This window comes from Lynx rufus, unplaced genomic scaffold (genome assembly GCF_022079265.1).
Source record: "Lynx rufus isolate CCGP_SWC_20201006 ecotype Redwood Valley unplaced genomic scaffold, mLynRuf1.p SCAF_9, whole genome shotgun sequence".
NCBI lineage: Eukaryota > Metazoa > Chordata > Mammalia > Carnivora > Felidae > Lynx > Lynx rufus.
Window position 1 is genome coordinate 103,197,796 of NW_025814897.1, and position 14,851 is coordinate 103,212,646.

Sequence of the window (14,851 nt, forward strand, 5' to 3'; positions counted from 1 at the left end):
TGAGGTTTCCCAAATGCACGGATTTCTTTCCAGTATCTGGGGTTTAATACTTGCTGTGCTCTCTTTACCTCTCTAACTTTTTTCTCACTCACTTATCCTTCTCTTCCAGGTTCCAGCTGAGACAACACTTCCTCTAGGAAGCATTCACTGATTCCTCCAGACTTGGGGGAGCTTCCCTGCTATTTCCTCCCATAACGTCTGCATCCTTATCCAGCACTTTAAATTTTGTATTGAAATTGTCTGTTTTCTGGAGCTCCTCACAGGCTATACATTCTTCTGGGGCAGGGCCAGTGTCTTGACTTTGCTTTCCTCTTCTGAAATGAAAGATGTCTCAGTGTGCCATCCTCACTGGTTCTCCTTGAGCTGTCGTTGTCCGTGAGGTTATGAGCGTCCTGACTCTCACTTCCACCTATGAAGCCATATGCCCCAAACTGGACCCACGTAACAGAGTTTGTCATGGTGGGCTTTGCTGGGGTGCATGAAGCACGCCCCCTCTTCTTTACACTCTTCCTCACCATGTACCTATTCACCCTGGTGGAGAACTTGGCCATCATCGTGGTGGTGGCTTTAGACCACCGGCTACGTAGACCCATGTATTTCTTCCTGACGCACTTGTCCTGCCTTGAAATCTGGTACACTTCGGTGACAGTGCCCAAGATGCTGGCTGGTTTTATTGGGGTAGGTGGGGGCAAGAACATCTCCTATGCTGGCTGCCTGTCCCAGCTCTTCATCTTTACCTTCCTGGGGGCAACGGAGTGTTTCCTACTGGCTGCCATGGCCTATGACCGCTATGTGGCCATTTGTATGCCTCTCCGATATGCGGCCTTGGTGTCGTGGGGCGCCTGCGTCCGTCTGGCCGCTGCTTGTTGGCTGGTGGGCCTCCTCACACCTGTTTTGCCTATCTACCTCATGTCCCAGCTGACGTTTTGTGGCCCCAACGTCATCGACCACTTCTTCTGTGATGCCTCACCGCTGCTAGCCTTGTCCTGCTCAGATGTCACCCTGAAGGAGACCACAGACTTCCTCGTTTCTCTGGCGGTGCTCCTGGCCTCCTCTACGGTTATTTCTGTGTCCTATGGCAACATCGTCTGGACGTTGCTGCACATCCATTCAGCTGCTGAGCGCAGGAAGGCCTTCTCCACTTGTGCAGCTCACCTGACAGTGGTGAGCCTCTTCTATGGCACTCTTTTTTTCATGTATGTCCGCACCAAAGTGGCCTCCTCCATCAACTTCAACAAGGTGGTGTCTGTCTTCTACTCCATTGTCACGCCAATGCTCAACCCCCTCATCTATAGTCTTCGGAACAGGGAGGTGAAAGGAGCTCTGGGCCGAGCCTTGTCCCTCAGGTCTTGGAAAGGTCAGCAAAGAGGAAGGTGAAGACCTAATTTTCTTGCCTTGGCTCTTCAGAAGGAGGGTGGTGAGGACGAGGGGATAGAGCAGTGACCTGGGTGGTCAGGAGTTATGGATTATGTATTAGTTAAAGTAAACTGTTAATCTGGGGTAACGAGAGACACCTAGCTATAAAGGGGCTTAAAGAAGGAAAGAGATTTGTTCTTTCCTGCAAGAGTCCAAGGTGAGTGCTTCAGGTTGGCTCTGCTCAACAGGCAACGATGGAAGTTCCCTCATTCCATAGTGTCAACATCCCTTAGGATGTTGGCAAACTAAGCGCCGTGGGCCAAATTCAGCTCAACACTTGTTTTTAATGAGCTGGAAGCTAAGAATGGTTTTTAGACTTTTAAATGGTTGTAAAGAAATCAAAAGTAAAATAATATTTCATGACACATAGTCATTTTATTTTTTATTTTAATTTTTAATTTGAGATAGAGAGAGAGAGAGTGAGGGAGAAGCAGAGGGAGAGACAGAGACAGAGACAGAGAGAGACAATCCCATGCTCAGCACGGAGCCTGATGCATGGCTCCACCTTACAACCATGAGATGATGACCCGAGCTGACATCAAGAGTCAGATTCTCAACTGACTCAGCTACCCAGGTGCCCCGACCCATAATCACTTAATGAAATTAAAAGTTCAGTGTCCATAAATCGAGTTTTACTAGGATACGATCACACCATATGTGTTATCTATGGGTCCATTCATGCTACAATGACAGAGTTGAGTAGCTGAGATAGACACCATATGCCAACCCTCAGTCTAGGGCCTTCTTATTATCTACATGGTCAGCATGAGGTTCCAGGGAGCAAGAAGGGTGAGGATAGATCAAGGAGGAAACAAACTTCATGTCTTAAGGTTTCTCCACTAGATGTAGAAACCATCATTTCTACTCACCTCTGTTGGTGAGAAATTAGCCATAGCTCCCAGCTCTTTGCCAGGGTACTGAAAAGAGTCTGTAGCTAGGCAACCAGGTACCCAGCCCCAATTTGATTATTGTGGGGAAAAAGGAGAACAAATTTTGGCAGACGACTAGCTGTTTCCACCCACAAAGTCCCCAGAATCATAGCTGGTTTTCCATGTGATCCATGTACTTAATTTCTTTGTAGCTACATTGTCTTATTTGAAGTATAGGCCCATCTGACTTCTATACCAACCTGCTTCTTTGAAATATAAGAAGATGTCAGCTCACTTGAAGTGAGGCTTAAAAGACCATTATAATTCAAGTAGTTCCCTACATGTAGATAATTGTATCTTAAAGACATTTATAATCATCATTTGAATGTGGATTCCAGACACTATGGAAGGAGAAAATGCTGAGCTTGACTGGATCGGGGGAAGGACAGATTTTTCTGTGATGGTGTTTCTCAACTGGCCAAGAGCAAGCAGGTTACATGATGGTGCCCGTAGCAACACAGTCTCTACATCCCCCACTCAACCCAGTATCTTAGCGGCTGCACTTTTTATGGTTGGCAGAAAGGGCACAAGTCATAAGTTTTGAAAAACATTTCATTTAATGAATGTTATATCAGTAATGAGCTTTATGTTCTTTTGAATGATGGCAGGATGCAAAATCAGTGCAAAGATGAGAAACTTTCAGGATCAAAAATAAGAATTCATATGAAGGAAATAGGATAGAACTTTCAGATACCTGACCTGAGTAGATTTGGACACAAAATGTATTTGACTTTTAGGTTTCTGGCTGATGGAAACAAACAAAACATACTGGGTATATAAGAGTTCTCCAGAGAAACAACCAATAAGATCTATCATCTATCTATCATCTCTCTCTCTCTCTCTCTCTCTCTCTCTATCATCTACCTACCTACCTACTATAACGATATAACTACACATCTATTTAGATTGATTGAAAGATGGATATAAGAAGAGATTTATTATAGGTATTGGCTCACACAATATGGAGGCTGGGAGGTCCTATGATCTGTCATTTGATAGCGGGAGAAGCTAGAAAATCAGTGGTGTAATTCCGTCTGAGCGTGAAGGTTTGAAAACTGGAGGAGTCTATGGTGTAGGTCCTGGTCTGACACCAAAGGTCCAAGAATCAGGGGCACTAATGTCCAAGGGCAGGAGAAGATTGATGTCCCAGTGCAAGCCAAGAGAGCAAGTTCTCCCTTCTTCCCCCTTTTTGTTCATTCAGGCCCTGAATGGACTGGATGATGCCCACCTGTATTGGTGAGAGCAATCTTCTTCTTCTTTTTTTTTTTTTTTAATTATTTATTTAAATTCAAGTTAGTGAGGGGCGCCTGGGTGGCGCAGTCGGTTAAGCGTCCGACTTCAGCCAGGTCACGATCTCGCGGTCCGTGAGTTCGAGCCCCGCGTCGGGCTCTGGGCTGATGGCTCAGAGCCTGGAGCCTGTTTCCGATTCTGTGTCTCCCTCTCTCTCTGCCCCTCCCCCGTTCATGCTCTGTCTCTCTCTGTCCCAAAAATAAATAAAAACGTTGAAAAAAAATAAAAAAAAATAAATTCAAGTTAGTGAACATACAGTGTAGTATTGGTTTCTGGAGTAGAACCCAGTGATTCATCACTTACGTATGATACCCAGTGAGAGCAATCTTCTTTATTCAGTCTGTTTATTTAAATGCTAATCTCTTCAGAAAAAAACCCTCACAGACACACCCAAAATAACATTTTAAAGACTGAACATCCCTTATCCCAGTGAACTTGACACATAGAATTAACCATCATACCAGGTCTTGACATTCTCATTTATGGTTCCAGAAAGAACTCAAATTCAAACCCAGGGAATGCTTTCTGGATTTGACTCTAAGAACAACTCTATGGGAAGTGTCAGTAAAGGCTTACAATTCGGAGCTTGTGGAAGAAAGAATGTATATTTTTGAGATAAATTACTTAAAATGGTAAGAACTCAGAGGCATACTTTTAGAAAGGATCCTACATATGTAAAAGTGCATCCTGGTTTAATAAAACCTGATACAAGAAAATAAACTGATAATATGGTATTATGCATTCACTATACTTCAATAAAAGAAAAAACTGAAAAAAAGGCCTTTGTGAGTATGATTATTTACATTGTAAAGCAATCACTCCCTTAAAAAAAAAGACCTACCTGCCAGAATCTGGAGTGCTCATGAAGTACATGATATGTGTAGGTATTGACAGCTGAAGTTTTTATTCTTAATTAATTAATTAATTGGCTTCTGACTTTGTTTTCACATTATAATGGACACAATATTATATTAGTTTTAGGTGTCCAAAATGGTGATTCAGTATTTTTGTACATTATGAAATGACCACCTTGATAAGTCTAGTTACTATCAATCAGTCACTAGACAAAGTTAGTACAATGTTAGTAACTATATTCTTTGCAAGCTGGTGCAGCCACTCTGGAAAACAGTATGCAGGTTCCTCAAAAAACTAAAAATAGAACTACCCTATGACCCAGCAATTGCACTACTAGGCATTTATCCACGGGATACAGGTGTGCTGTTTTGAAGGGGCACATGCATCCCCATGTTTATAGCAGCACTATCAACAATAGCCGAAGTATGGAAAGAGCCCAAATGTCCATCGATGGATGAATGGATAAAGAAGATGTGGTATATATGTATATAAAATGGAGTATTACTCAGCAATCAAAAAGAATGAAATTTTGCCATTTGCAACTACGTGGATGGAACTGGAGGGTATTATGCTAAGTGAAATTAGTCAGAGAAAGACAAATATCATATGACTTCACTCATATGAGGACTTTAAGAGACAAAACAGATGAATAAAAGGGAAGGGAAACAAAAAGAATGTAAAAACAGGGAGGGGGACAAAACAGAAGAGACTCATAAATATGGAGAAAAAACTGAGGGTTGCTGGAGGGGTTGTGGGAGGGGGGATGGGCTAAATGGGTAAGGGGCACTAAGGAATCTACTCCTGAAATCATTGTTGCACTACATGCTAACTAATTTGGATGTCAATTTGAAAAAATGAAAAAAAAAAAAAGAAAACCCCCCACAATAAAGTAACTATGATCAGAAAAAAAAAATAAGTATATTCCTTATGCTGTCTCTACTTTACATTCAGTGACTTATTTTAAACTGGAAGTTTGTGACAGCTAGAGTTTTTATTTTTTATTTTTGTTTATTTATTTTGAGAGAGAGACAACATGAGTGGGGGAGGGGCAGAGAGGGAGACAGAGAATCCCAAGCAGGCTCCAAATTGTCAGTGCAGAGCCTGATGTGGGGCTGGAATCCATGAAACCGTGACCTGAGTTGAAATCAAGAGTTGGATGCTTAAGCAACTGAGTCACCCAGGTGCCTCCATTTTTTAATTTTTTGATTAATCTATTAATTTTTTTCATGTTTATTTATTTTGAGAGAGACAGAGAGTGAGTTCATGGGCATGTGGGTGGAGGAGGGGCAGAGAAGAGAGGGAGAGAGAGGATCCCAAGCAGGCTCCTTGCTGTCAGTACGGAGCCCAATGGAAAGCCCAGTGTAGAGCCCGAAGCTGGACTCCATTTGCAGAGCCCAACGTGGGGCTCAATCTCATGAACTGTGAGCTTATGACTTGAACTGAGATCAATAGTTGGTCGCTTAGCTGACTGAGCCATCCAGGCTTCCGACAGGTAAAGTTTTTAAGGCCACTACCAATGGTAGATAATTCCGCAGTGAAGATAAATTATGAAACCATGACAAGAAACATACGTACCCTTGTAAATGGGGAATTTCTGAGAATATAATTTCTTCTTTGGGGGTATATTTGTTCGTTGAGTGAAACATAGGCAGGTGAAGTGCTAACGGTATATAGACATTACTTCACCAGAATCCAGAGAATGTCACAATGAATAATTAGCAGTAAGACTTACTAACACAGAATTCTGTAAGGAGCACTGCTCCTCTTGTTTTGTCCATTCTGGGTACCAGGATATTGACTGAATTGTTAGTTAGGGACTATTTGGGAGCCACCAGGAGAAGGTCCTTTGACTTAGGACTTGGTGTGAATGACTGGATCTACATACTGAAATCAGAACTCTACAGTTTGCTGTGTACCATTATGTAACCATTGTCGTAGGCTTTGATGTGGGTCTATGTACCTAAGGCCCTTCTGGACCCCCTTCTATGATTCCATATTCTTTTTATCCTTTGCACCTATGCTGGGATTCCAATACCTTTTTCAGGGGTCTTAGTCTTTGGTTGGTCTCTCACTTTTCAATTTTCACATGTGAAGTCCTTAGCAACTGATTTCTTTTTTTTCTTAAAGTTTATTTATTTTGAGAGAGAGAGAAAGCAGGGGAGGGGCAGAGAGAGAGGGAGTGAGTGATTCCCAAGCAAGTTCTGGGCTGACACCACAGAGTCCATCACGGGGCTCATACTCATGAATCATGTGATCATGACCTAAGCCAAAGCCAAAAGTTGGACGCTTAACGGACTGAGCTACCCAGGTGTCCCCTTAGCAATTGCTCTCGAAGCTATGTTTGTCAAAAGCTGTGGAATGCTACGGCTTTCTGTTTGTCTAAACTGAGTCTTCTCTATCTATATCCTTGTTTTCATTGGTGGCTTCACTGTCACTGGCCTAAATATTATTCTCGGCCAGCCATGGCAAGATAGAAGAATTTTATTTTATTTATTTTAATTTTTTAAATTATTATTATATTTGAGTAGGCTCCACACCTAAAGTGGGGCTTGAACTCACAACCCTGGGATCAAGAGTCAGATGCTTTACCGACTAAGTCAGCCAGCCACCCCAAGATAGGAGCATTTAAAACCCCTTTTTGCAGGAACTTAAAATGGATCTCATCGCCAAGAAAACGTGGATGCACCCAGACCTTGAGACAGTATGTGCAGCACTATTCAGCTCTGTCCCTTCCCATAGAGCATTCCAGGAGCACTAAAAGTTAGCTAACTGATGCCCAATACTTTGTCAGCTTTGTTAACGTCCTCAGACTCTCTTGCAAGTGGAAGAGCTTTATTTAGAGCAGACTTTGCTCTGGTGGTTGCTCAGCTGGGTCTGTGACAGTCACCTGTCTCCACCTACCCAAAGATAAGCGAGCTGACCAGAGGAGGTGCGAGTTGTTTAATTCTTGTAGAACAGTTTCACAGTAGATATATTTAGTTTACTCTGATCAGGTTCGGTCGGAAATGTTACACCATAAGCTTTGCAAGGGCTATATTTTAGCCTTCCTGGAGGTCCCCCCTCAGGACCTAGCTTGGAGCAAGGGTCTCATAAAAGCTTTAGTTATTTAGCAAAGAGTCAAGACATCCAGGCGTGCCACTACATATAATTTTATTGAGCTATCTAACAGATACTTGTTTAGTTCTTACTATGTGCCAGGTACTGTTCTAAAGGCTTTATAAATAGTAATTCATTTACTCCTCGCTGATAACCCCACAGAATTGGTGCTGTTATCTTCCTTTGCACATAAGGAAACTGAGGTACCGAGAAGTAATGTAACTTGACCAAAGTCACACAGCTGAGTAAATGGAGAACCAGGACTTTAAACTTACTCATCTAACATCTGCACAACGATGCCCTGGGCACCTGGGTCTCTTCTTGTGAAAGGACAGGGTGGATGGATGACTTTAAATACCTACCTTTGAGTGTTAAATATGTGCTGGGCATTCCTATACATTTTCTCACTTCATCATATCAGCCCAGAGAGGGAGGTTTAGTCTCATTTTACATCAGTGGAATCGGAGTCTCGGAGAGGTTAAGCCACATCCCAAGGTTCACACAGCTACAACATGGAGAAGCTAGGAGGATTTGAGCCAGGGTTCTTTGACTCTATTGAGCCACTCTCCTCTGCAAGATCTCTACCAATGCTAGCTTTGCATGCATTGACTTATTCATTCACCAAACAGCTATTCACCAAACAGCTATGTCTCCTCTCCATACCACACATCGGCTGGTTGCTGAGTGGCCACAGGATGAATTACACTAGATGCTTCCATCCAGGACAACATTACTGCAAACACGTCTCATGTTCCTCTGACAGAATGAAATACAATATAGAAGCCACTAAGCGACAAGGAGGGGTCTGGACCAGGGTGACAGGGAGTGTTTTCCTGGTGGCCAGTCCAAAGAGGGCATCCCTGGGAACACAGCACTCCCCATGGTCCGCTTTTGACCTTCCCATCTGAGATGACACCTGCCAAGCATTTGCTCTTTTGGGTTCTTCTCAGGATGGAGAAGGATGATGTAGCGTTTGGGAAAGAAGAGGCATGACACGAGACCTGCTGCTGATGCTAAGATGGCAAAGATCTCCACGGCCACCGTGTCTTTGCCTTGGGTGCTCATGTGGGCAGGGATGAAGGACGCCCAGACACAGGAGCACACGCACACGCTGAGAGTGAAACGCTTTGCTTCGTTGAAGGGGTCAGGTAGCCGGCAGGTGCGGAAGTCACCAGCAAGCTGAGCAATCCTAGCAAACCCAAGTAACCCAGCATGGCATAGAACAGTTCCAAGGAGCCCTCATCACACTTTACCATCATCGTGGTCCCAGGCTCCGTAGAGCTCACAGGCCGTGGGGGCCATCGGATCACCCAGAGTGCACACAAGTTTGTCTGGACCAGGGAACAGACAATGGGGATGGTGCTAGGGAGAAGTGGCCACGCCACCCTCCCAATCTGGGTATCTGGCTAGGTGGTGTGGAAGGCTGCCAGGACCACGATGGTCTTGGCCAGTACAGTGGACACACAGGTTGTGAAGATGACCCCAAAAGCTGCCTGGCGCACAGCACGCGTGAAGGGCCCTCAGCGCCCAATGAACAGGAAGGGACCGAGGAAACAGCGGACCAAGGAGGACAACAAAAGATAGCTGAGCTGGTGGTTACTGGCTTGGATGATGGGGGTGTGGTGGTGCCGGATGAAGATGCCTAAGATGGCCAGGGCAAGGAGGAAGAGCAGGGCCGTGCAGACAGCCAACACTGCACCGAGGGGGTCATGGTAAGAGAGGAAGTCAAGCATTTTGGGGATGCACCAGCTCTTCTCCATATCAGGCCACTCGTCCTCAGGGCGCCTCTCACATGCAGCATCATCTGAAGGGAGAAAGAGAAACTGGGTCAGAGAACATAATGGGGAAGCTTCTGGAAACTTTCCCGTGGTCAAACAATTATATGGCTACTGATGGCTTTTCCGGTAGGTCCTGTGTATTTCAGTCTTGTTACGGTGGACCTTCCAGGCTGCTGATGTCCTCAGATTGAAGGCCGAAGACACAGATGGTAGAAATCCTGATAGCAGCTGTTCATCATGCATCAAACTATAGTGAAATAACATTGACACAATAACCTATGGAAGCTCTAACTCCTCTCTGGGCTTCATCCCTTTGAATCGAACCGCCATTGTGCTCGTGTCATAATTACTAGTGATGGCTAACTCATTCATGCACTTATTCATTCAGTAGCCCATTTAATTTAAGGAATTTCAATGGGTTGCTTACTATGTACACAGACTCTATCTCTTCCTCTTTTTTAATGGAGGCACCTATGTCTAAATCACTCCTTTGATAGAAATGATCAGAACTTTGCTTTCCATAGTGATTTTAAGGATAGGTTTTGTGACTGGAGCGCTGGAGTGGTCAAAGGATCTCATTTAACCCTTTTCTTTGACTGGGTAATGTCTTCATGTTCTAGATGCTTGATTCTATGCTCTAATCTGCAAGTTCAAGGCTGACTTCTTATTTACCATTTCTGTCATCCTCTCTTTAGCATCTGGTGTCTCTTTCTCAGCTTCATTCAGCAGTGCCTTTCTCTTTAAATGGGCAAAAAGTATCCTCAAAGTCCCTGTCTTTCCCACGCTAAAAATTTCTGGTGTGACAGAAGGCCTTCCCCATCCTGTGGCTTCAACGATTTCCTGGATTCTGAGCCTGTTCCTCCTGTATTCTCTCTCAGTATGTGGGTTGCTTATCAATCTCCCCAGACACACTGAAATGCACTGCTTCTCCACTTAAGTAATTCTGTGTCTCCCAGTTCTTGCAGAGTAGGGTCCACGATCCTGAGTCTGGCAGAGAAGGGCCTCTGTTATCCAGCCCCCTGCATCCTGCGTCTCTCATCAGGGACTATGCTCAAGTCACTCTCTGCTCCTTATTGCTCTCCTGTCTTGAACCTTTGCTAATGTGTTCCTTGGCCTGGACTATCCTTGTCATGTTTCATTGCCTCAGCAATCCCACTTGTTGCTCAAGTGAAAAGTCCTCCTACAGACCCTTTGTTAGAATTAATTGTTCCTCTGCAGTCTCATGGTTTGATGTTTGAACTTTTATTAAGGCAATGGATTGCACTTTATAGTCTAGTTCCTTTACCGTGTCAGGTCTGGGGACACAAGGATCACCTCCTTGAAGAGATCATAAGCTCTGTGGGTCTAGGGGCTGTGCTTCATTTGTTGTTATCACCCTTGCACCCAGAACAGTGGCTGCATACAGTAGGTGCCAGTTAATATCTGCTGAATGAACGGCATCTTAGCAAAATGCAGATTAGGTCAATAGAGGGATTTTTTTCCCCAATATTTACAGAATGGCTACGATGTGTCAGACGTGAAACTAGGCACAGAATTTGGACAAACTCATCGTTGTTGAAAGAACTAATAGCCTTAGATGCCTTTAATGTAGCAAGTGGGAAAGGCATCTTGACAAAATCTTTTTGATTTCCTCTTGCCTGGGTTTTTCTTTCCCAGTAAAGGAGTCTTCCCATCATGTGACTATCAGGTCTTGTCTGAAGTCTACCCTGGCTGCAGGCTGGACCCTCTGTATAAGGGCAACCTCTTTCTTACCCGGTGTCATGGTCATCTCTCCTTTGGGGCAGGCAATGCAACTGTAGCAGCAGTTTGACTTCTCAGATATGATTGACTTCCTGGTTCCCACAGGACATTTTTCATTGCAGATTGAGATAGGGACCTATTCACGAGAGGCGAGACAGTGCTGGGGAGACTTCATGGGGGACTGAGCAGCATCTGTGAATTCAGGTCTTGGAAGAATTACCAGCAACATCTACCTTACTAGGTCCCTTCCTCTCTTCTTTGCTCCTCCCTCTCTTTCCTTTACCTCCTTCTCCTTTCCTTTCCTCTTCACCTTCTCTCCCTTTCCTGCTTAGGTAGTTACCAATGTGTTCCATGTTTCAGGTACTGTGCAGGATATTAGGGAAATAATAGGTAACAATGAACTCTTAGAAGAGAAGAAGAAAGGAACAGAGATGAACTACAAGTAGAGCCTGGATCAGTTAACAAAATAGCAATAACCACATACCTATCAATAATTACTTTAAATGTAAATGCACCAAATTCTCCTATCAAAGGATAGAGACTTGAAACTATAAGACTGAAGGAAAAAATAGTGAGTAATCTGGTAAACATTGGCCTAAGCAATGTTTTCCTAGATATTTTTCCTCAGGTACAGGAAATAAAAGCAAAAATGAAGGATTGGAACCACACCAAAATAAAATGCTTTTGCTCCGGAAGCCATCAACAAAACAAAAAGGCAACCTGTCCAATTAGAGAAAATGTTTGTAAATGATACATCTGATAAAGGGTTAATATCTAAAACAGAGAAAAAAACTTACACTAGCCATTGCTGAAAAACAAACAATTCAGTTGCAAAATGGGCAGAGGACCTGAACAGACATTTTTCCAAAGAAGAGATACAGATGGCCAATAGACACAAGAGAAGATGTGTCTTCTCTTCTTAGGCAACATCGCCAGTCATCAGGGAAATGCAGATCAAATTGAATTACATTGGAAGTTATATATACTCTACTTTCCCATTTTCTCATTAATTGCCTTTGCCTTTAGCAATCTCCTTTGTTTGGGGAGCCATGGGGTGGTTTGGGAAGGTTTTGTTTGCTGAACAGTCTCTGAGTTGTGTAAGTCAATGGTCCACCCTCCCTCCCCTCCCATTGACCAAGTGATTTAAGTCGGTTCAACATAACAAATACTGCCAGGCGCTTGGAGCTGTGAGGTGCTGTGTGGGTGTGGTCCTTAAGTGGGTCTTAGCTCTTATCTTTAGGAGTCCTTCTGCCCACATAATGGCCCTGTCATTTATCTGCAGCTCTTTTCCAGGAAGTGCTCTGAAGGCAAAATGTCCAACAATGGCTGTCTGTCCTCTCTGGTCTGGGAGGAAAGAGATGTTTTTAATGCCAAACATTGTCAGCATCTCCCCATCTTTGGTGAAGAAAACCTCTTCGTGGGTTCTGGGGGTGAAGCCAATCTTCCGGGCTTAATGGAGCACCTGAGGCAGGGACAGAAAGTGCAAGGAAAGAAACTGGTTAGGCACAGAACAGGCCCCATCCCTGGACTGTTCTCCCACAACCGTGCTCACCAGCGCATGGAGGAAGGCACCTCATCTTTGCACATTACGGAAAAAGAGCTCTGCTTTCTTATCCTTCAAGTCTGCCTTCATCTGCAGTGAGTAGGGGAATGGAAGTCAAGTTAATGGACATCTGGAAGTCTCAGGTGTTGCCTAAGACACTTCACACACAGGCTGGTCTTATGAATGTGGGTTCCTCCACGTATTCATAGCATCGCCCCCTTCATACATGTTCCGTAGCATCCTTCCTTGTGCCAGATACGATTGGTGATCAGGAAACAGAGACGCTCAGAAGGCAAGCACACATTTTGCACATTTCTGTATCCCATGTTGCTCCAAGGTGCATGAACGTGCTTGGTAGATACTTGTGTCACACACACACACACACACACACACGTGTTGAATTAGGCCACTAGAACCCGGTAAGAGCATAGGAGGCAGTTTTAGCAACTATCTTGGCTAGGCGCAACGCTGGGCTTGGATACTGAGAGATCCCAGGAATTCTACCGCTTACTGAGGCTGCAGGGAGCATGGCCCAGTGCCCAGCCTCTGAGGCCAGGTTGCCTGGTGTGCCCCTGGATATGTTATTCCGCCTCTCCATTTTCTCGTCATGCCAAGGGGGCCTACCTCATAGAGTCGTCCTGAAGGTGAGAACGCATTAATACATATAAAGTGCTTGCCACATTACTTGGCACAGAAGACCCTTGAAAAGTGTTAAATATTATTACTCTTCTGGCCTTTAAAAACCTCACACTATACAGTCCCGATGGAATCACCTAAAACCCATCTTAAAGAAGCTGTGCCTTGTCTGAAAGCATCCTTTTAGCGTTAGGAGGATTTTCCTTCCGCTCTGACTTTTGTTTCTACGATTTTGGCTTCATATGGGTACTGGCGTGCTGCTGAGTATACGACAGCTGGCTTTCTGGGGGAAAAGCCAGGGCTTTTTGGGGTTCGCTGCTTTCCACGGTGAGCGGGCGCTCGCGCGATTCCTGAAAGTTTTACAAACAAGGGATTCTCATTGCTGTGGGAGCCAATCCTCTCTTCTAGCTGTAGACCCCTGACATCTTTAATAATAAGGGATCTGAGCCCAGAGACTCTGGCTCTAAATGCAGTGCTCCTTTTGTTAGACCTTGCTTCCTCTGTGCTAGCCTGCGCCTCAGGGCCAGCTGGGAAGGACAGGGCGTCTGCGCTGCTCACCTGCCAAGGCCGGCCACTGCCAGCGTCAGCGCAGGCGCCTCCCGGGAAAGGCCCCTCTCCTGGGGAGCAGGTGGTCGGGTTCTGACAGGCGGCCAGCAGGGCTCTGGCTGCCGGGTAGGCTTGGTGAGTGGCCATCAGGTCATGCGGCCTGAAGGCAGACAGGTGGACAGCTGTCAGGTTCTCACGCCCTGTGCAATTCGGAGCCTGATGAGCCCCTTCCTTGGCGCCGGCGGTGGCAGCCCCTGACCCGTATCACCTGCATCCCTGCAGCTCCCAGAGCTTCCCCACCAGGCCGTTGCCCGCGTGCACGCCTGGGCGCAGCGCCAGCAGGAAGTCCTCAAAGCCAGGCACGAATCCCGAGTGGATGGCCAGGCTCAAGCTGCCGCTCAGCCAGGTGTGCGCTCGGGGGCGCAGCACCGATGGGTTGGAGGAGAGAGAGATGGACAAGACCCACGTCCTCCCCGTCACATTCTTCTCCCAAAGGGCCCCCGCCAGCAGGCTGAAGTGGAAGTGGTAACAGGCACAGACGAAGCGGGGCTGGAGGCGACCGCGCTGGTGGGGCTGTGGATGCCGCGGTCCTGGCGGCGGATCCCCTGGGAGAAGGCCCCGCAGCCGCCCGTGCGCCTCGGCTCCTCCCGCAGCCGCAGGTCCCGCCGCTCGCAGTCGCCACTGTCATTGCCCACCAGGCCTACCCAGGTCCAGTTAAAGTGACTCGAGCGCTTGGCGGGGACCCAGGGCTGGTGGGCGCTGCTGGGCGCTGTGCAGAGGAAGGATGGGAACCCCGACCGGGCGGAGAAGAGGGGGGTGCTGAGATCCATGGCTCATCTGGGGGATGAAGCGGGGCCCGGATGGGGACACCTCACCACCCCTGCTTGGGGTCCACCTGCCCCCAGGTGCTCTCACCTGCTGCCCTGGACCCGCCCTCACTGCTCCCCTCTCTGCCTTCGATTATTACAAACAGTTGTGTGTGTGTGTGTGTGTGTGTGTGTGTGTGTGTGTGTGTGTGTTTT

The 14,851-nt window shown here is 46.0% G+C and overlaps 1 protein-coding gene across 1 annotated transcript; it reads left to right on the plus strand.

The window, feature by feature from the left end:
* The first annotated feature begins 411 nt into the window (after positions 1-411).
* On the plus strand, positions 412-1,377 carry LOC124504837 (olfactory receptor 6Q1). Its single transcript, XM_047070421.1, has one exon. The coding sequence runs from the start codon at positions 412-414 to the stop codon at positions 1,375-1,377; it is 966 nt and encodes a 321-aa protein (XP_046926377.1).
* Positions 1,378-14,851: the final 13,474 nt, after the last annotated feature.